Raw genomic sequence first — 20746 nt, 5'->3', positions numbered from 1 at the left:
TGCATCTTTTATAGGTTCTCAAGGAATGGAAAGAAAGGTAGGCAATTTTAAATGCCTTTTTAACCCCTTCACCCCCGGAGCTTTTTTTCGTTCTCGTTTTTCGCTCCCCTCCTTCCCAGAGCCATACGTTTTTCTCCTACGTATCATTGGGGGACACAGGACGAATGGGTGTTATGCTGCTGCCACCAGGAGGACACTAAGTTAAACACACACAAAAGATTAACTCCTCCCCTGCAGTATACACCCACAGGCTGGACAATCCAGAGCCAGTTCTTACTTAGTGTCTCAGGAGGCACTTGGGTCCTCAGGACCCCACCAATTTTTGTTTTTAACGGAAGGGAGCGACAGGCAAATTTTCAGCTCTGATCTCTCCCGCACCAACAACGGGCAAGTACATGGAGCGTTCCTCCTGTATCCTTTCCCGCGACGATGGATGCCAGCCCTGGCTCACTTTCCAGTGTGGCGACGGTTCCCTAGCGTTCCGATCTCCCTCCCTCCTTGTCAGGCGACCACGGGGACTAATCATCCACCTAAGTTTCCTGGAGCCAGGGCACAGCCGGACAGAATGCCATGGCGTCCGTGCAGCCGCCCACTGCACCACCACTGAACATAGCGGATGTTGCACGGCGGCAGAAGCTCTCCACCCTCTCCCTACTAAGGTGAAGGTGGATGGAGCATCGGCCCCATCGCACAAGGTAAGTGCGGGGGCCGACCAGCTGACAGGGGACCGCCCGTTCAGGGATCCACTTTCTAAGGCGGCGCTGCAGCCGCGGAGCACGGGCAATTCGGCGCTCTGTTAGGGCGGTGGCACTGTTTACCGTCCCTGGTCCGGATTCCACCACGGACATTCTGTGGCAATGGCAGCGTTCCGACGCGCATAGCAGGGAATCCACCGCCCGCCCATGACACGCCCCCCTCCCTCTCTCTCTCCCTCTCTGGGCGCTTCTCGTTCCCGAGAAGCGCCCTTCTCACATCTCGGCGGCCATCTTGGACCAGGAAGTGCGCTGGCGGCTCTGCAGCACCACAGCGCACAGGACTTCAGGATCTCTCTGCCAAGCACCGCGGAACTTGGTGAGACGCACTCATTAGGATTGTCTCTTCCCCTGCCAGTACGCTCACTTTATGGCAAAGATGTCACAGTCTAGGCAAAAACGGACTGGAAAGACCCACTCTGTTATTTTTGCTGTGTGCACCTCCTGCAAGGTATCTCTGCCCCGAGGTCACTCTACCCCGCTGTGCTCCGCCTGCGAAATGTCTGCGGCACAGGATACTCCGGCCTCTGACCCGGAATGTAGTGAGCCTAGTACCCCCGCATGGGCGTCCTCCCTCGCTCGATCTGTGGCATCCTTGGAAAGGACGATACAGTCCCTCCGTGACCCGTCCCTTACCCAGGGCGCTTCCACGGATGATGTAACGCGGCCTAAAAACCCCTCTCGGCCTAGAGGTCGTACCGTTTCCAGAAGCCCTCTCTCATCTAGAAAGAAGTCCAGGGTAATATCTCCGGTCCGTGATCAGCCCTCCGGCTCAGAGAGCGAAGTCTCTCGTCACTCATCCCCAGCTCATAGCAGGGAATCCTTTCTGGACGACGCATCCAGCGTGTCCTGTTCCCCAGAGTTTCGTCACGACCAAGAGACCCTAGATTCTCTCATAGACTCGGTAAGTCAGACGCTACAGTTAGAGGAGGAAACCCCGTCCAAGGCGGTTCATCCCGTGTCATTCGGGCGAACCACAAAGGCTTATAGATTTTTTCCTACGCATCCTCAATTTAAGGACATTGTCGATCTCCACAGGGTCCGTCCGGATAAACGCTTCTCAGGTCAGAAGGCTATGCAATTGAAGTATCCGTTTGCTCAGGACCTTGCTAAGGAGTGGTCTCAGTCACCCTCCGTGGACCCGCCAGTGTCGCGGCTAGCCACCAAGGCGGTTCTATCCTCCTCCGAGGGCGCATCCATCAAGCATCCCACTGATAGACAAATTGACCAGATGGCTCGCTCGGCTTTTGAAGCTTCTTCGGCTTCTCTCTTCCCTTCTTTTGCCGTCACATGGGTTGCAAAAACCATGACCCATTGGGCCGAGTCTTTAGCCTCTACAGCTCTACACGCCGACTTACCCCCCGAGGTTTCACACCTGGCCACTCAGATTGCCAGAGCGGGGGACTTTGTAGTTTCCGCATCCTTAGACGCGGCCAACTGTGCCTCACAGGCAGCGGCCAATGCTGTCACGATCCGCAGATCCCTTTGGCTCAGGGACTGGAAAGCGGACTCAGGATCCAAAAAATCTCTCACGTCCCTTCCATACCAGGGCGAACGCCTTTTTGGGGACAAACTAGATAAAATTATCGCAGACTCCACAGGGGGAAAGAGCAAATTCCTTCCCCAGCAACGGACCTTTCGTCCCTTTCGCAACCAACAGGGCCGAGGCCGATATTTCCGTTTCGGCTCCAATTGGTCCAATTCTCCCTCCGCGCCACCCGGCGCCGGGAGAGGTCAGCGCAAGGACAGAACCTCCCAGCCATCTTACAAACCTTCTCCCTCTTGGAGAGGCAGACCCAGACAACAGGGGTCCAGGGGGCCCAGACCCAACAGGTCTCCACCTCAATGACTCTTGGCAGACGCCAAAGGACACCGACAGAGTTGGCGGCCGCATACTCTTCTTTCGGGACGCGTGGCTCTCGGTAGTTCCCGACCGATGGGTCCGCGACCTAGTGTCCTTCGGTTACAAGATAGAGTTTGTCTCTCTTCCCCCATCTCGTTTCTTCCAGTCCCCTCCTCCCAGAGCAAGGGTCCGTCAGTATTTTCAGGCCATAAGATCGCTATGGGAAGACGGGGTCATCATCCCGGTACCTCAGAACGAGAGGTACCAAGGTTTCTATTCCAATCTTTTCATTGTACCAAAGAAGGACGGCTCAGTACGTCCAATATTGGACCTCAAGCTCCTCAACAAGTACGTCCGTGTACGTCAATTCCGTATGGAGTCCCTCCGCTCGGTAATTGCCTCTCTGGAAGAAGGCGAGTTCCTTGCATCTCTAGATGTTCAAGACGCTTACTTGCACATTCCCATCCTACCGTCTCATCAGCGCTTCCTCCGCTTCGCGGTCCAGGGGCACCATTTTCAGTTTGTCGCCCTACCTTTCGGGCTGGCCACTGCTCCTCGGGTGTTCACCAAGGTCATGGCAGCTGCCGTGGCCATTCTACATGCTCGGGGCATAGTGGTGTTGCCCTACTTGGACGACATCCTCATAAAAGGCCCCTTTTTCCGGTCCTGTTCAGAAGCGGTAGACGTCACTGTAAATACCTTTTTGCGCCTGGGCTGGAAAATCAATTTCAAAAAATCTTCCCCAGTCCCGGCCCAAACCATATCCTACCTGGGAATGATCTTAGACTCCTCTCAGGGTCTAGTACTTTTGCCTCCGGAAAAGGTATCCACTCTTCAGAGAGAAGTCCGGAAGCTTACTCAACCTCGCTCTCACTCCCTACGCTTCTCCATGAGGGTACTCGGCAGGATGGTGGCGGCAATGGAGGCAGTGCCCTTTGCGGTTTTTCATCTCCGTCCCTTACAACATGCCATTCTGGCAGTATGGGACAGGAATCCCGCCTCGCTCGACCGCCGTCTCCTTCTCTCTCGCCCAATCAGACAGTCCCTCAGGTGGTGGACCAAGAGGTCCTCCCTGACTCGGGGGAAGTCTTTCCTTCCGGTGCACTGGCTGGTTGTCACAACGGACGCCAGTCTCTTCGGCTGGGGTGCAGTGTTCCAGCGTCACTCGACTCAGGGTCGCTGGTCTCCGCAGGAGTCCCAGCTGCCCATCAATATCCTAGAGATTCGGGCAATCAGACTGGCTCTCCATCATTTTCAGCCGTTCCTCTCCGGCCGTGCGGTCAGAGTCCAGTCCGACAACGCCACTGCGGTAGCCTACATCAACCGCCAAGGGGGCACTCGCAGCAAGGCGGCCATGGTCGAGGTGACGCTAATTCTCCGCTGGGCCGAGACACATCATTCCATACTCTCAGCAGTCTTTATCCCAGGCGTGGAAAACTGGGAAGCGGACTTTCTCAGTCGCCACAGCCTCGATCCCGGAGAGTGGTCTCTCCATCCCGCAATCTTTCACCAGATATGTTCTCGATGGGGGACCCCGGACGTGGACCTAATGGCATCTCGCCTCAATTGCCAGGTTCCCGTCTTCATGGCCAGGTCTCACGACCCCTCAGCCTTCGGAGCCGACGCTCTCGTCCTCTCTTGGCAGGGTTTCAGACTCCCATACATCTTTCCCCCAATTCCTCTTCTGACAAAGGTGATCAGGAAGATCAAGGCAGAACGGATCCCAGTACTTCTCATCGCTCCGGACTGGCCGCGCAGGACATGGTATGCCGAGATGGTTCAACTGGTCTCAGACGTACCTTGGAGGCTGCCGAGTCGCGCAGACCTCCTGTCTCAAGGGCCCATTTACCACCCGAACTCAGAGGCCCTGTGTTTAACGGTGTGGCCGTTGAGTCCTGGGTACTGAGGCAGAAGGGGTTGCCCCAGACGGTGATATCTACCATGCTCCGCGCACGCAAGCCTTCTTCTATGCGCATCTACCACCGCGCCTGGAAGGTATACTTCACCTGGTGCAGGAAGCGGGGACGTTTCCCCCTCCGTTTTTCTATCCCTCACATTTTGGAATTCCTCCAATCAGGCGTAGACTTGGGTCTTGCTCTCAGCTCTCTTAAGGGCCAAATTTCTGCTCTCTCGGTTCTTTTTCAGAGAAAGATTGCAAACAGATTGCAGGTCAGGACCTTCATCCAGGGTGTTTCTCATATGGCTCCGCCTTACAAGATGCCCTTGGAACCATGGGACCTGAACCTAGTTCTCCGTGCTCTTCAAGAGCCCCCCTTTGAGCCCTTGCATGAAGTGTCTTTGCTATTCTTGTCTTGGAAGATTGCCTTCCTCGTGGCTGTCACGTCTATTAGACGTGTCTCTGAGCTGGCAGCTCTGTCGTGCCGACCTCCTTTCCTTGTGTTCCACCAGGACAAGGTGGTTCTGCGGACATGTCCGACTTTTCTTCCGAAGGTCGTTTCCTCCTTCCATCTTAATGAGGAGATTGTCCTTCCCTCACTGTGCCCTGCTCCTTCCCACCGCACGGAAAGGGCGCTCCACACTCTGGACTTAGTGAGGGGTCTTAGACGTTACGTCTCCAGAACTGCGTCTCTCCGTAGGTCAGACGCCTTGTTCGTTCTTCCGCAGGGACCACGGAAGGGACTACCTGCTTCCAAGGCCTCCATTGCCAAGTGGATTCGTTCCGCCATCCAAGAGTCCTACCGTGTCAAGGGTCACGCCGCACCTCCGGGGATCAAGGCTCATTCTACCCGGTCAGTCGGAGCGTCCTGGGCCATCCGGCACCAGGCATCGGCAGCGCAGGTCTGCAAGGCTGCTACATGGTCCAGCCTGCATACATTCACGAAGCACTATCATGTGCACTCTCAGGCCTCGGCAGACGCGTCCGTCGGTAGGCGAATCCTACAAGCGGCAGTGTCTCATCTGTAGCTCGTAGGCACGCACAGCATTTATAACTTCTTGTTGGCCCACCCAGGGACTGCTTTGGGACGTCCCATTCGTCCTGTGTCCCCCAATGATACGTAGGAGAAAAGGAGATTTTTGTGTACTCACCGTAAAATCTTTTTCTCCGAGTCATCATTGGGGGACACAGCACCCTCCCTGTTAGCCTAGTTGGCTCAATTGTTCTTTTCAGTCTGTGTTTTGACTATGACATGTTGTCTGTTTGTTAATTGGCTTACTCCTACTGCTTTGTTACCGAACTGGCTCTGGATTGTCCAGCCTGTGGGTGTATACTGCAGGGGAGGAGTTAATCTTTTGTGTGTGTTTAACTTAGTGTCCTCCTGGTGGCAGCAGCATAACACCCATTCGTCCTGTGTCCCCCAATGATGACTCGGAGAAAAAGATTTTACGGTGAGTACACAAAAATCTCCTTTTTTATTTTTCGGTCAATATGGCCATGTGAGGGCTTTTTTTTTTTGCGGGACAAGTTGCAGTTTTCAAAAACATCATTGGTTTTAGCATGTCTTGTACTAGAAAACGGGAAAAAAATCCAAGTGCGGTGAAATTGCAAAAAAAAAGTGCAATCTCACACTTGGTTTTTTTTTTTGGCTTTTTTGCTAGGTTCACTAAATGCTAAAACTGACCTGCCATTATGATTCTCCAGGTCATTACGAGTTCATATAAACATAAGGGTGAATGACCTCGGGGAGATCAAAACATCCAACACCGCGGAGACACCATCACGTGTTTCTCAACGCAGTGATCCAGAACACTGCCCCCATTCCTAATGGGAAATATGCATTACGATTTCATAGACACCAAACATGTCTAGGTTCTCTTTTAGCTAAGTGTTAAAAAAATTCCAAAGTTTGCTAAAAAAAAAATGACGCCATTTTCCGATACCCATAGCGTCTCCAATTTTTGTGATCTGGGGTCGGGTGAGGACTTATTTTTTACATGCCGAGCTGGCATTTTTAATGATATCATTTTGGTGCAGATACGTTCTCCTGATCGCCCGTTATTGCATTTTAATGCAATGTTGCGGCGACCAAAAAAACTCAATTTGGGGGTTTTTGATGTTTTTTCTCGCTACGCCATTTAGCGATCAGGTTAATCCTTTGTTTTTATTGATAGATCGGGTGATTCTGAATTTTATTTTGATTGGGGCGAAAGGGGGTGATTTGAACTCTTTATATATTTTTTATTTTTTCTATATTTTTAAACACTTTTTTTTTATTTTTTTTTTATTTTGGCATGCTTCAATAGCCTCCATAGGAGGCTAGAAGCATGCACTACACAATCGGCTCTGCTACATAGAGGTGAAGCACAGATCACCTCTATGTAGCAGAAATGCAGGGTGGCTTTGAACACCGACCACGCTGGAGCCCACCTCAAAGCGGGGGTTCTGCCAGCTGACTTACAATTCCATCAGCTGGCAGAAAGGGGTTAATTAGAAAATAGGGATTTTTGTGTACTCACCGTAAAGTCCTTTTCTCCGAGCCACTCATTGGGGGACACAGGACCATGAGTGTTATGCTGCTGTCTTTAGGAGGCTGACACTAAGTTGAGACAAAAGAGTTAGCTCCTCCCCTGCAGTATACACCCTCATGCTGGCTTCCAGAGACCTAGTTCAGTGCAAAAGCAGTAGGAGATTAATAACAGTACAATACCTAACATTACAGTATAACATGTCGAAGACAGTCAGGAACCAAAAAGTTAACAAGCTATAAAGCTAAAAGGGTGGGTGCTGTGTCCCCCAATGAGTGGCTCGGAGAAAAGGATTTTATGGTGAGTACACACAAAAATCCCTATTTCTCCTTCGCCACATTGGGGGACACAGGACCATGGGACGTCCCAAAGCAGTCCCTGGGTGGGAAACAAACCAACCAAATAAACTCCATGTACCAACTGACTATAAATGCGCTACGGCCGCTTGCAGAATACGTCTGCCAAGGGCCGCATCCGCAGAAGATTGAATATGGACATTGTAGTGCTTTGAAAAAGTATGCAGGCTGGACCACGTTGCGGCCTTGCAAACCTGCTCCGCCGTCGCCTGGTGCTGGATGGCCCAGGAAGCACCCAATGACCGAGTAGAGTGTGCTCTAATCCCCGCCGGGACAGGTCTGGCCCTGACCCGATAGGATTCTTCGATAGCAGACCGAATCCATCTGGCTATCGTGGCCTTAGACGCCGCTAAACCCTTTCTGTGACCCTCCGGGAGAACAAAGAGGGAGTCCGATTTGCGGAAAGGAGCAGTTCTGGAAATGTATCTCCTGAGGGCCCGTACCACATCCAGGGTATGAAGGGCCTTTTCGACCCTGTATTTTGGCTGTGGGCAGAAAGAGGGAAGAATGATGTCCTCGTTAAGGTGGAAAGATGAGACCACCTTAGGGAGAAAGTCCGGAGATGGGCGTAGAACTACCTTGTCCTGGTGGAAAGCAAGGAAAGGCGCCCGGCAGGATAAAGCGGTCAATTCTGAGACCCGTCTGATAGATGTCACTGCCACAAGGAAGGCAACCTTCCAGGAGAGGACAGGTAGCGGCACGTCCTGAAGAGGTTCAAACGGAGGTTCCTGAAGAACGCTCAAGACCAAATTGAGATCCCAGGTCTCTAACGGCATTCTGTAGGGGGTACCACATGGGAGACCCCCTGAATGAAGGTCCTGACTTGCAAGTTGGCAGCGATCCTACTTTGAAACAACACGGATAGAGCCGAGATCTGACCCTTGAGGGAACTCAGTGCCAGGCCGGAATCTAAACCGGACTGCAAGAAATCCAAAATGGAAGGAATAGAGAAAGCAAGCGGAGGGCGACTTTGGAGCCTGCACCACGAGAAGTAGGTCTTCCAGGTGCGGTGGTAGATGCGAGCGGAGGACGTCTCGCGAGCTTTGATCATGGTGGGAATGACCTGCTGAGAGAAACCGGCTTGGGTTAGAATCCAGGTTTCAACAGCCACGCCGTTAAACGTAGGGCCCCTGAGCTCTGGTGGAAGATCGGCCCTTGACGAAGCAGATCTGGGCGGTCTGGTAACCGCCAGGGAATGTCGGACACGAGCTGAACGAGCTCCGCGTACCATGCGCGACGTGGCCAATCCGGGGCAACAAGGATGACCTGAACCCCCTCCGTCTTGATTTTTCGGATCACCTTCGGTAGTAAGGGAAGCGGAGGGAACACGTACGGAAGTTGGAAACGATGCCACGGGTATATCAGAGCGTCCACCCCGATGGCCTGGGGGTCCCGAGAACGTGCTATGAAGTTGTGAACTTTGGCGTTCAGTCTGGACACCATCAGATCCACGTCCGGGGTTCCCCATCGAAGACAGATTTGCCAGAAAACCTCTGGATGAAGTTCCCACTCCCCCGAGGCGAGGCCCTGACGGCTGAGAAAATCCGCCGCCCAGTTCTCCACGCCCGGAATGTGCACCGCGGAAATGATAGTGGTTGGCCTCGGCCCAACGAAGAATGTGGGAGACTTCCTGCATCGCCGCCCTGCTGCGGGTACCTCCTTGATGGTTTATATACGCCACGGCTGTGACGTTGTCCGATTGAACTCGAACTGGGTGACCCGCAAGCAGGAGGTGAAAGCGTCTCAGGGCGAGTCTGATCGCACGAATTTCCAGGATGTTTATAGGGAGCCTCGACTCCCGAATTGTCCAACGCCCCTGGGCAGAGTGGTGTAGGAAAACCGCTCCCCAGCCGAGGAGACTGGCATCGGTAGTTACCACCAGCCAGCGGATCGGGAGGAAAGACTTCCCCTGGAGGATAGAGGATCCCAGAGTCCACCATGTGAGGGCTTGCCTGATCCATGGTGACAGAGGGCATGGGCGATCGAGGGATAAGGGATTCCTGTCCCAGATGTCCAGCAGAGCCTGTTGTAAGGGGCGAAGATGGAGTTGAGCGAAGGGAACAGCTTCTATTGCGGCCACCATCTTTCCCAGAATCTTCATGGCAAATCGGATGGACCGGGGACGAGGGTGACAGAGCGTCCGAGCTCCCTGCTGAAGCTCTTGGGCCTTGGACCGAGGAAGTAAGATCAGTCCCCTCGATGTGTCCAGGATCATGCCTAGGAATGAAATCCGTCGGGCAGGAATGGGAGAGGACTTGTCCGAGTTGATTAGCCAGCCCAGGCGCGAAAGAGAATCCAAGGTAATGCGGACGCTTGCTTCGCAGGCCTGATAAGACGGACCTTTTATGAGGAGGTCGTCTAAGTATGGCAACACGACCACTCCTCGAGAGTGAAGAATAGCCATGGCAGCCGCCATGACGTTTGTAAATACCCTGGGCGCCGTGGCGAGACCGGAGGGTAAGGCTGTGAACTGAAAATGGTCGTCCAGGATGGCGAAACGGAGAAACTTTTGATGTGGCGGGAAGATAGGGATGTGAAGGTAAGCATCCTTGATATCTATTGATGCTAGGAACTCTCCTCTTTCCATAGAGGAGATGACTGATCGGAGAGATTCCATCCTGAAGTGCCGTACCTTTACGTACTTGTTTAGGAGCTTTAGGTCCAAAATGGGGCGTACCGTCCCGTCCTTTTTCGGCACGACGAAGAGGTTTGAGTAGAAACCCCTGAATCTCTCGTGTTCCGGAACCGGAACAATGACCCCGCTTTGGCGGAGGGATTCGATGGCGCAGCAAAGGGCGCCGGAATGAGCTCCCGAACTTGGGAGACGAGAGGGAAAAAACCGTGCTGGAGGGGAGGCGGAGAATTCTAGTTTGTAACCAGACGACACCAGATCCCTGACCCATTCGTCGTGGACGACGGAGAGCCAGACGTGCTGAAAAAGAAGCAGACGTCCGCCAACTTTGGAGGTGTCGACTGGAAAAGACCCCGAGTCATTGCGAGGCGAATCTGGCAGGCCTAGACCCTCTGGTTCTGGGTTGCCTAGGCTTTCCTCGCCAGGACTGATTCCGTCTGAAGGAAGGTCGAGAGTCCCTATCTGGGCGAGCGGATCGTTCTGATCTGGATGAGGGGGCAGAATTGGACCAGAATGGGCTACTACGAAAGGGCCGAAAGCGAAAATATTGTTGACGCTGAAAAGCCGTTGTGGGAGGAACTTGCTCTTTTCTCCTGTAGCGTCGGAAATAAGCTGGTCTAATTTTTCTCCGAAAAGACGCCCGCTCTGAAAGGGAAGGGAAATCAGAGACTTTTTTGAGGAGGAATCTGCGCGCCACTCTCTGAGCCAGATAGCTCTCCTAATGGTGATGGCGTTAGAAGCTGCAGTTGCTGCACAGTCCGCCGCGTCGAGGGACGCATACATCACATAATCTCCAGCCATGGCAATTTGTTTGGCCATGTCTGCCACCTCAGTCAGAAGTTCCTGTTCCTGAATGGATTTAGCAAGGGCATCCGCCCAGTAAACCATTGCCTTGGCAACCCACGCCGCAGCGAAGGAGGGAGAGAGGAACCCGAGGCTTCGTACACTGAGCGAGCTAGGGAATCTAGCTGGCGTTCTGTGGTACTCTTAATAGAAGCACCGTCAGGAACGGATAGGAGAGTTTTGGTTGCCAAGCGTGAAACCGGAGGGTCTACTTGTGGAGATTCCGTCCAATCTTTGACAAGATCTGCGGAAAAGGGATACTTCGACTCCAGAGTCTTTTTGCCTGTAAAACGCTTATCCGGACGCTCCCTGTGTCGCCTGACTATATCCAGGAAATCTGGGTGAGAGGCGAACGTCTTATGGAAACGCTTGTTTCTCGTAAAGGAAACAGAATGGTCCGGGGCAGAATTAGAATCATCGTCCACTTTTAGTGTATGATTGACTGCCTCAATGAGGGAGTCGACAGTAGACCTAAACTCCGGAGCATCCGGGTCTAAGGATGCATCAGACTCATGCTCAGTCGTGATCGCTACGGGCCCCTAGGGAGGGTGAGCGAGAAGTGGAGCTACCAGATGACTGGTGTGACGAGTGCTCCGGGGAGGTAGTGCGGATCCGTTTTCTGGATGACCGTGCCTCCTTCCGGTGAGAGCGGCCCCTGCTGGCCGACGATTCCCCTGTTACGGAGGGATCTCTTAACCCAGGAAAAAGAGGGCCCCGCTCCCCAGAGGGTTCCTGAAGGGATTTAATCGCTTTGGCCAGCGAATCCACAGACTGTGACAGGGACGCCACCCACTCCGGGGGACTAGATACACTGGGGTCGGTAGCGGCGGAGGGCTCCTGGGCATCTGGGGCATCGCAGGCTGAGCAGAGGGAGGAACTCTGAGGCCGAGGAAGAGGAGCCTGGCAGGTGGTACACGTAGTAAAAAAGGTAGTATGCACCTTAGTGATCTTTCTGGTCCTTGACTGGGACATGGTGTACGCTAAAGTAAAAGACAGTGCACAGGGCCTGTAAGCTGTGGAAGCGAGGGCGATGCTGCAAGGGAGAACTAACGTCGTCTCCTTACCCGTGGTCCTATGCCCCGCTGAGAGGAAGAGCGGCGGTGCTGGTGGAGAGACAGCCGGCGGACAGGGCGCTGCACTTGGAGGAGCGCAGCCGGCAGTCAGAGCTCTGCACGTGGAGCTGGAGCTGCGGCGTGCAGAGAAGAAAGATGGCCGCCGGGGGTTGGTGAGGGGAATCTCGCAGAGAGCGAGAAGCGCCAGGACCAGGGGGCGGAGCCGCCGAATGACGCAAAAAAAGGGGGCGGAGCCTATCGGGAACCGGCCTGCTAGGCCGAAGCCGGGGACTAAATTTGCGGCTTCAGCCCGGCGCTGCGGCCGAGGAGCCGGATCCTAGGGGAGACCCTGAAAAGGTGAGGGAGCCCTCCGGAACCGCTGGGGCGACCGACCCTCCCCCAAATGATATGGCACTTAACCCGACAGAAGGGGAGATAAGCAGAGAAGCTTACTGCACCAGCGGTCAGATCTTTTTCCATGGATCTGGTGAGCTGTGCCTGGGGGAATAGGACGGTGCAGGGTTGGGGGAAGCCTCTATCCACCATCCCCATGAAAGGGGGGTGGAGAGGAACCGTCCGCCTCCTTCCATCATCCGCTTTCTCAGTGGTGATGCAGTGGGGGCTGCACGGACACCACAATGTAAGGTGCCTCTGAACAGCCGAGGGTAAAACCTGGTGGTCAGGGCAAAAAGTCCGGCAATAGGCTTGGCTGCAGAAGAGGATACTGAAGGTGACACTCCAGTGCTCGTCTGATAAAGGAGGGGGGAGATCGGTGCCCTTGAAGGGGCCCGTCGCCCCTAAAAATCAGCTCAGGCAGTGGCTTCCCACGTCGCAGGAGAGGATACGGAGAGGTGAAACTCCCGTGCTCGCCTGTTGTTGGTTCGGGGGAGATCGGAACATGAAAGAATCCGTCGCCCCCTTCGTCCGGGATAGAAAGGTTTAAATCCAGTGTGCCTCCTACGGACACTAAGCTTGAACTGGGTCTCTGGAAGACAGCATGAGGGTGTATACTGCAGGGGAGAAGCTAACTCTTTTTTGTCTCAACTTAGTGTCAGCCTCCTAGAGACAGCAGCATAACACCCATGGTCCTGTGTCCCCCAATGTGGCGGAGGAGAAATGACACTTGTTTTGTTGAGGTATATGATCATTATATTACACTAAAATGACAGCTGTCTTGACCATGTAATGTGAAGATATCTCCAAGCCACAGCAGCCTCTCAGCACTCAGACAGAGCTGACAGCAGTGTGAGCAGCCTCTTCTTACCTCAGCACCCCTGGTATCTCCAGTTCTAGATATACTGGGCGGACAGCAGTGAGAGTAGCCTCTTCTTACATCTGCACCCCTAGTATCTCCAGTATTAGATCATATACTGGGTGGACAGCAGTGTGAGCAGCCTCTTCTTACCTCAGCACCCCTGGTATCTCCAGTACTAGATATACTGGGCGGACAGCAGTGAGAGTAGCCTCTTCTAATACTGGAGATACTAGGGGTGCAGATGTAAGAAGAGGCTACTCTCACTGCTGTCCGCCCAGTATATCTAGTACTGGAGATACCAGGGGTGCTGAGGTAAGAAGAGGCTGCTCACACTGCTGTCCACCCAGTATATGATCTAATACTGGAGATACTAGGGGTGCAGATGTAAGATCATATACTGGGTGGACAGCAGTGTGAGCAGCCTCTTCTTACCTCAGCACCCCTGGTATCTCCAGTACTAGATATACTGGGCGGACAGCAGTGAGAGTAGCCTCTTCTTACATCTGCACCCCTAGTATCTCCAGTATTAGATCATATACTGGGTGGACAGCAGTATGAGCAGCCTCTTCTTACCTCGGCACCTCTGGTATCTCCAGTATTAAATCAGATAGACAGTGGATAGCAGTGAGAGCCTCTTCTTACTTCAGCACCATGGCCATTGGAGTCGGAGTCTGTATCCATTTTGACTTCTACAATATATAATTGGGTGCAGTAGTGGAATGCAGGATGTTCTGTAAATGTTTTCATAGGAATTTGGTATCCAAGAAGTATCGTTTCTCCTTGTGGAGATTGACAGGCTAAGCATGCTGAGATGAGGAGACTTAAAGCCGCAATGCTCCTCTGGGAAATATGCAAATTGTCTCTTCAGAGAGAAAGAAAACTAGAACTCTAGTGCCACTAATTGGAAGTAGCGATCCTAAAAGTCAATGTCGACCCTTTAACGAGCCTTGTCACATGACTTAGGATAAAAGCCAAACCAGAACCTCAATTTGCTGACACTGTTTCGGGGTACTGCCCCTCGTCAGTGCAAAGTGGAGATCCGGCTTGTTTGTGTGAGAGGCGTCTGACCGATATCCAAGAAGTATTGTTTCTCCTTGCGGAGATTGACATGCTAAGCTTTTATCCTAAGTAATTTGGCAAGGCTCGTTAAAGGGTCGACATTGACTTTTCCAATAGGTGGCACTTGAGTTCTAGTTCTCTCCTCTCTGAAGAGACAATTTGCATATTTCCCAGAGGAGCATTGTGGCTTTAAGTCAATCTCCGCAAGGAGAAACAATACTTCTTGGATATCGGTCAGACGCCTCTTACTAAGTAAAGTCAGATCTCCACTTTGCACTGACGAGGGGCAGTACCCCGAAACAGTGTCTGCAAATTGAGATTCTGGTTTGGCTATTATCCTAAGTCATGTGACAAGGCTCGTTAAAGGGTCGACATTGACTGTTAGGATTGCTACTTCCAATAGGTGGCACTAGAGTTCTAGTCCTCTTCCTCTCTGAAGAGACAATTTGCATAGGAATTAGGGAAATCGATAAAATGTCCTATAAATGTCTGTTCTGTTCCTGATCTAAGGATCACTGCTTTTAGTTGAGCTGGATCTGTGCTGCACTTTATGTACATGCTCAGTCGTGACCGTTGCTCTGGGTCAGGAGTTAGGCAAATTGACGAGTCTGAGGTATAACCAGCTCCACAGACCTGCTCAGCACCCCAGGTATCTCCAGTATTAGATCAGTTTATGCATGGGAGCTTATCTTCCATGAAGGAGTAAACCCGTGCTCCCTACTACATGTGCTCACAGGTGCCTGTACTAGTAACGTTTTTGGACAGGTTTCAGTGTAACAAGACAGCAGCCATGCTAATCCTATAGTGATTACCGTCCTTGAAATAAACACGTGAATTGCTATTTAATGTTCTTTAAGAATATACGTACCATAACAATGAAATTGCAACACTATGGGTAAGTTCACACAGGGCGTTTTTGTTGCTTTTTTTTTCCTGCATCAAAACCTGATCTTGGCAGGAAAGAAGCTCCGTCAAAAACGCAGGTTTAGGTGCGTTTTTTGGTGCGTTTTTTTTTCTGTTTGTCCATGCTAATGTCCTTGGATTTTCAACAGCAAAAGACTTGTCTCCCCTAGAGCACATTGATCACATCATTGGCGTTCAATTGCAAAAGGAGCTGCCAGCTGTGGATCTTGATGATTTGCTGCCCAAAAGCATTAAATGCAGCAGAACATTCCTCACATAACTAATAGCCTCACTAATGGCAGCTAAGACATGCAAGTGTGTATATTGCTGTGCATAATGATACTCCATACTAAATAAATCGAGATATTTTGACAATTTTATTTTAATTTTTTTCATCATTTCCATATAATTCATATACTTATTGTTCCATTTATTGATTTCCATAATCCCACAACCTTTCCTTTTTGGTATTGCAATTTAAATTTTAAGGAGTGTATTTATAATGGCCTTTTCTATATATTTTTTATCATTTTTATTTTCCTCCTTAAGAATCCTTACAGAAGCCCTCTGATTAAGTGTGTGTGTGTAGTTTTGCATTTAATTTAACTTTTGTATTTAATAAAACCTTCTCGTATTTCATTGATATATTTTATGCTTAACTGATTGAGACCATGAAAATACTTCTGGCTGCTTCCATGTATGTATGTACTTACCTGGTTTATTCTCTCTGCCCTCCAATTTGTTTTCCAGAGGAAGCACAAGGCAGCCTGTGTCATCCAATGTGCTGTACGCAGATTCCTATCACGACGTAGGGTTTTAAAGAGAACTTCTTCTGCCATTTTAATCCAAAAGCACTGGAGAAAATACCTGGCCTACAAGACGCTGGTGGCACTAAGATCTCTAAAGCAAAAAGAAATTGAGACCTCCGCAGCAGTCGTTCTTCAGGTGTGTAACTGTCCATTATTCTTTGTTATGGAGCGCTGATACAATCTGTTAGCATAACTAACTCCATCTTCCTTTTGCTTTACAGAAACACTGGCGATGTTTTTCTGCTCTGAAATATTACAGATCACTTAAAGGATATGTTGTTCTCATGCAAGCAATAGTCCGAGCTAAGATTGCGGTCTCCTCCTATGAAAGGACTATGCGTGCTGTGAGAACCATTCAGGTCCATGTGCGCGCTTGGTTATTGGCTACACGGGAGCGTAACCTCTATCTCCGTGTAAAATCCTCAGCTGCTGTTATCCAGTCTGCTTACAGGAGGTGGAAACTGGATAAGAATGCAAGGGAAAACAAAGCCGCGTTGGTCCTTCAGAAAGCCTGCAGGAGATGGCGGCAACGCAAGCTGGAAGCCATGATTAATGCCGCCATTGTGATTCAGTCTCAGTATCGTATGATTAAGGAACGACGTAGATACCTGACCATTCGGGCAGCTGCAGTAAAGATACAGTCCTTGTGTAAAATGTGGCAGGAAAGAAAACATTACCTTGTGCTGAAACGGACAGTTATTTCTGTACAAAGACTCATCCGAGCTAACATGTTGATGCTTAAAGAGAGAAAGACTTTCATCAGGAAAAGGGCGGCTTGTGTAGAAATCCAGTCTGCTGTACGAGGATACCTGGTGAGAAAGCGGATGAACGCCAGGAATAGTGCTGCCACCACACTGCAAGCTTGGTACAGAATGCAGAAGGCGAGAAAGCAGTATGTAAGATTGCGCAGATCTGCTGTGATCGTACAGAGGAGACTCCGGGCACACAATGATTGTGTTCATCATAGGGAGACGTTCTTATTAATGAGGCGGTCTGCTGTGCGACTGCAAGCAGCCTACCGGGGGTGCATGCAGCGCAGAAGAGTGCGGATCCAGCGCGCTGCAGCAGTTCGTATACAAGCCAGGATCCGATGTTACATGGTAAGGAAGCGCTATCTGAAAATGCGCCAATCTGCACTGACTATTCAGAGCTGGTACAGAGGCCAGAAACAAACAAAGAACGAAATGGAAAATTTCCGGAAAACGAAGAGAGCGATTGCTGTGATACAAGCTGCATACCGCAGCCTCCAAGTGAGGAGGCAACTCCATGAGCAGCATGCCGCTGCAGTCACTATTCAGGCAGAGTTTAGAAGGTTTCTTGCCCGAAGAAGGTTTGAAGAAATTAGGAAGGCAATAATAACCGTCCAGCAGCACTACCGGGCCTTACTGACTGGTAGGAAGGAACGGGAAAAATACCTTCATGTCTGTCTGATGGTAAGAAGGGTCCAAGCCAACTGGAGAGCCAGAAAAGTAAGAAGTGAGATCCTGAAGCTGCACAGAGCCGCAAGTGTAATCCAGTCCTATTACAAAATGCATGTCTGCCTTACACGGTATAGGACCGTGAAGCGATCTGCTGAGATCATTCAATGTCGCTACAGAGCGCATCTTTCACGGAAATGTCAGCGATCCCATTATTTAAAGGTGAAAGCCGCTATTACAGTCCTTCAAGCTGCTTGTAGAGGATGGAGGACCAGGAACAATTTCTTATATATTCGTAAAGCAGCCTGCACGGTTCAGGCCTATTACCGCTCCTACAGAGTCCGCAAACGGTACCTTAAATTGAAGATGAGCGCAATAACCATACAGAGGTGGTACCGCAGCGCAGTGATTGCTCGGACGCAAAGAACAGAATACATCCACCTCAAGAGGAATGTTATCAGACTTCAGTCCGTCTATAGAGGGGTGAAGACGAGGCAAAGATTGCATCTGATGCGAAAGTCCGTGGTTTTGATCCAGTCGGTGTACAGAATGCACACACAGAGGATGGCGTACCAGACAATGAGGCGGGCGGCTGCGGTGATCCAGCAACGCTACAGAGCAGTGCTGCAACGCAGAACGGTGCAGAGCCAATATACTGACCTTAAGAAGGCCGCATGCACTGTTCAAGCAGCATGGAGAGGGAGAAGCCTTAGGAAGCAGATTGGTCGCATGAATATGGCTGCAGCTGTGATACAGGCGCAATACCGAATGTTCAAACAGAGATGTTACTTCACCAAGCTAAGAAATGTCACCATAGCAGTGCAGCAACGCTACCGCGCGTCCCTGGCGAGGAACCGGCAGATGCAGCGGTACCGTGACATGAGACGTGCTGCAGTGTGCATTCAGTCATTTTTCCGGACAATGAAGCAGCGGCGAGAATTCAAGGCCAAGCGCAACGCTGCAAGGGTCCTTCAGGGGGCGATCAAAACTTTTATAGAAAGGCGTCAGTTCCTTACACTGCGAAAGGCAACCATAGTCGTTCAGAAAATATATAAATCCAAAAAGCTTGGCGATCATCACAGACAAGAGTTCATCAAGTTAAGAAAGGCTGCCGTTGTTCTACAATCTGCATACAAGGGTTTCCGAGAGAGAAGGAAGCTGCAGGAGATGCAGTGTGCTGCCACCGCCATCCAAGCAGCATTCAGAATGCACAAGACGCGTGTTAAGTATCAGACTCTACAGTGTGCGTGTGTCACCATACAGCGATATTACAGGTCCTATAGATCCGCTGTACATGAGCGAGAAGCATACGTAAACCTACGGCAATCCGTGATAAAACTTCAGGCTGCTTACCGGGGTGCTAAGGTGAGGCGGGCAATAGCTGAAATGAACCGGGCCGCCTCAAAAATCCAATCGGCCTACCGCATGTACTTGTGCAAATGTAATTATAGAAAAATGCAGTGGGCAGCACGTGTGATGCAGCAGAGATACCGGGCAAAGAAGATCAGAGACTTTGAAGTTTTACGCTATTCTTTTATGAAAGATGCCGCGGTCTGTCTCCAAGCTAGTTATAGAGGCTGGCAGGTAAGAAAAGGGCTAAAAGCCCAGGAAAAAGCGGCCACAATCATCCAGAGACAATTCAGAACGTATATTGAGCGCAGGCGCTACCTTACATTAAAGCAAACGACCATTCGTGTTCAGAGACTATATAGAGCAACTATTCTAACCCGCCGACATTATCGAGACTACCGGTCAATGCGGAAAGCTGCATCTTGTATTCAGGCTTCATACAGAGGATATAAAGTAAGAAAAGACCTTGACAAGAAGCATAAAATGGCCACTAGAATACAGTCCTACTTCAAGATGCGCAGAATCCTAGTTTTGTATAGGGCCCAGCGCGAGTCGGCTCGTACCATTCAGATGTGGTACCGTTCTGTTGTTGAATGCAGGCGGCTACGGGGACGATTTCTCAGATTGCATTACTCGGCTGTCACTATTCAGGCGGGTTTTAGGGGAATGAGGGTGCGGAGAGGTCTGAATGCCATGAATAAAGCCGCCACTGTAATCCAGTCCAGTTATCGCAGGTACGTTCATCACAAATGCTACAAAAGACTAATAAAGGCCACCCAAACTATACAGCAGCGATACAGAGCAAAGACGGCAAGGGACCAGGATTTGTGCTTGTATCAAACCACCAAAAAATCTGCCATACTGCTTCAAGCAGCTTTTAGGGGGGCGAAAGTAAGACGACAGATTAGAAGAATGCACCAAGCGGCTACGAGCATCCAAAAGTATGTTAAAGCCCACATACAAAGAAAGAAGTATAAACAGCTTAGGTGTGCCACCGCTCATGTCCAGAGAAGATACCGAGCCCTCGCACTAGCCAGATCACAGCGCACACGTTTTATCACTATTCGAAAGGCGGCAACTTGTATCCAATCCGCATGGAGATCCTATAAATCCCGCAAAAGACTGGCGCAGAGAAACAGAGCCGCAGCTGTGATCCAAGCCACTTATCGGATGTACAAAGAGCGGAGATCCTATATCGCCTTGCAGCAAGCCACAAGAAGAATACAGTTGTGCTTTAGAGCAAATGTGTTAAGAGATGAGGCAGTCAAGCAATTTACCACCCTAAGGAAAGCAACAACATGCATACAGGCTGCTTTCCGAGCTATGAAAAGGAGAAAGGCTTCACGGAGGACGGCGGCGGCTCTAGTAATCCAGGCAACGTTCAGGATGTATCAGAATAGAAAAGCCTTCTTCCGGATCTCGTCTGCAGTCCTGGTCATCCAAGCTGCCTTCAGAGCCTATCGGGTTAGAAAAAGGCTCCAACAAGTGGAAGGATCTGCTGCTTGTATCCAAAACTGGTTCAGAAGCTGTCGCCAAGTGCGTCTGCAGAGAGCCGAGTATGTGTCCCTGCGGGCGTCCGCTGTAGTAATTCAGTCTGCTTATAGGGGATTGCTGGCCCGCAGGATGGTGCGCCAAGAAAAAGCCGCACAAAGACTACAGGCTTATCTACGTATGGTCGTGTGCCGGAAAAGATTTCTGATTCTCCGACAATCTGCTGTGACGTTGCAGTCCTACTACAGGATGCACAGAATGAAGAACCTCTATGACCGGCAGAGAGCCGCCACCATCGTCCTTCAGCGGCGGTACAGGGCTCTGATTATTACCCGGCAGCACAGAACGGCTTACCTGGATGTCAGGAGACGCGTGGTCTGTCTGCAGTCAGTGATGCGAAGATTCTGTGTACAAAGGAGGTTCATCAAGGCTCGGTGTGCTGCAATAATAATCCAGGTGTGTATTCCTTATTTAAAGGGTATATAAAATGTATATACATCAGTCCAAAACACTGAAAATTAAAATTGGGTAAATGCTAATTTGTGCCTACAGCTCCTA

The 20746-nt window shown here is 50.9% G+C and overlaps 1 protein-coding gene across 1 annotated transcript in view; it reads left to right on the top strand.

Annotated features, from left to right (window-relative positions):
• Window positions 1–20746, top strand: part of ASPM (assembly factor for spindle microtubules) — a 63303-nt gene that overhangs the window by 26783 nt on the left and 15774 nt on the right. Inside the window, exons 18-19 of the mRNA XM_077276030.1 lie at window positions 15871–16065; window positions 16151–20644. Coding sequence (XP_077132145.1) covers window positions 15871–16065; window positions 16151–20644 — 4689 coding nt within the window. The remainder of the gene's footprint in view (window positions 1–15870; window positions 16066–16150; window positions 20645–20746) is intronic.

The sequence above is a fragment of the Ranitomeya variabilis genome, chromosome 8 (assembly GCF_051348905.1).
Source record: "Ranitomeya variabilis isolate aRanVar5 chromosome 8, aRanVar5.hap1, whole genome shotgun sequence".
Classification (NCBI taxonomy): domain Eukaryota; kingdom Metazoa; phylum Chordata; class Amphibia; order Anura; family Dendrobatidae; genus Ranitomeya; species Ranitomeya variabilis.
The sequence above is the reverse complement of the archived record's forward strand: the minus strand, read 5'-3'. Positions and strand labels throughout refer to the sequence as shown.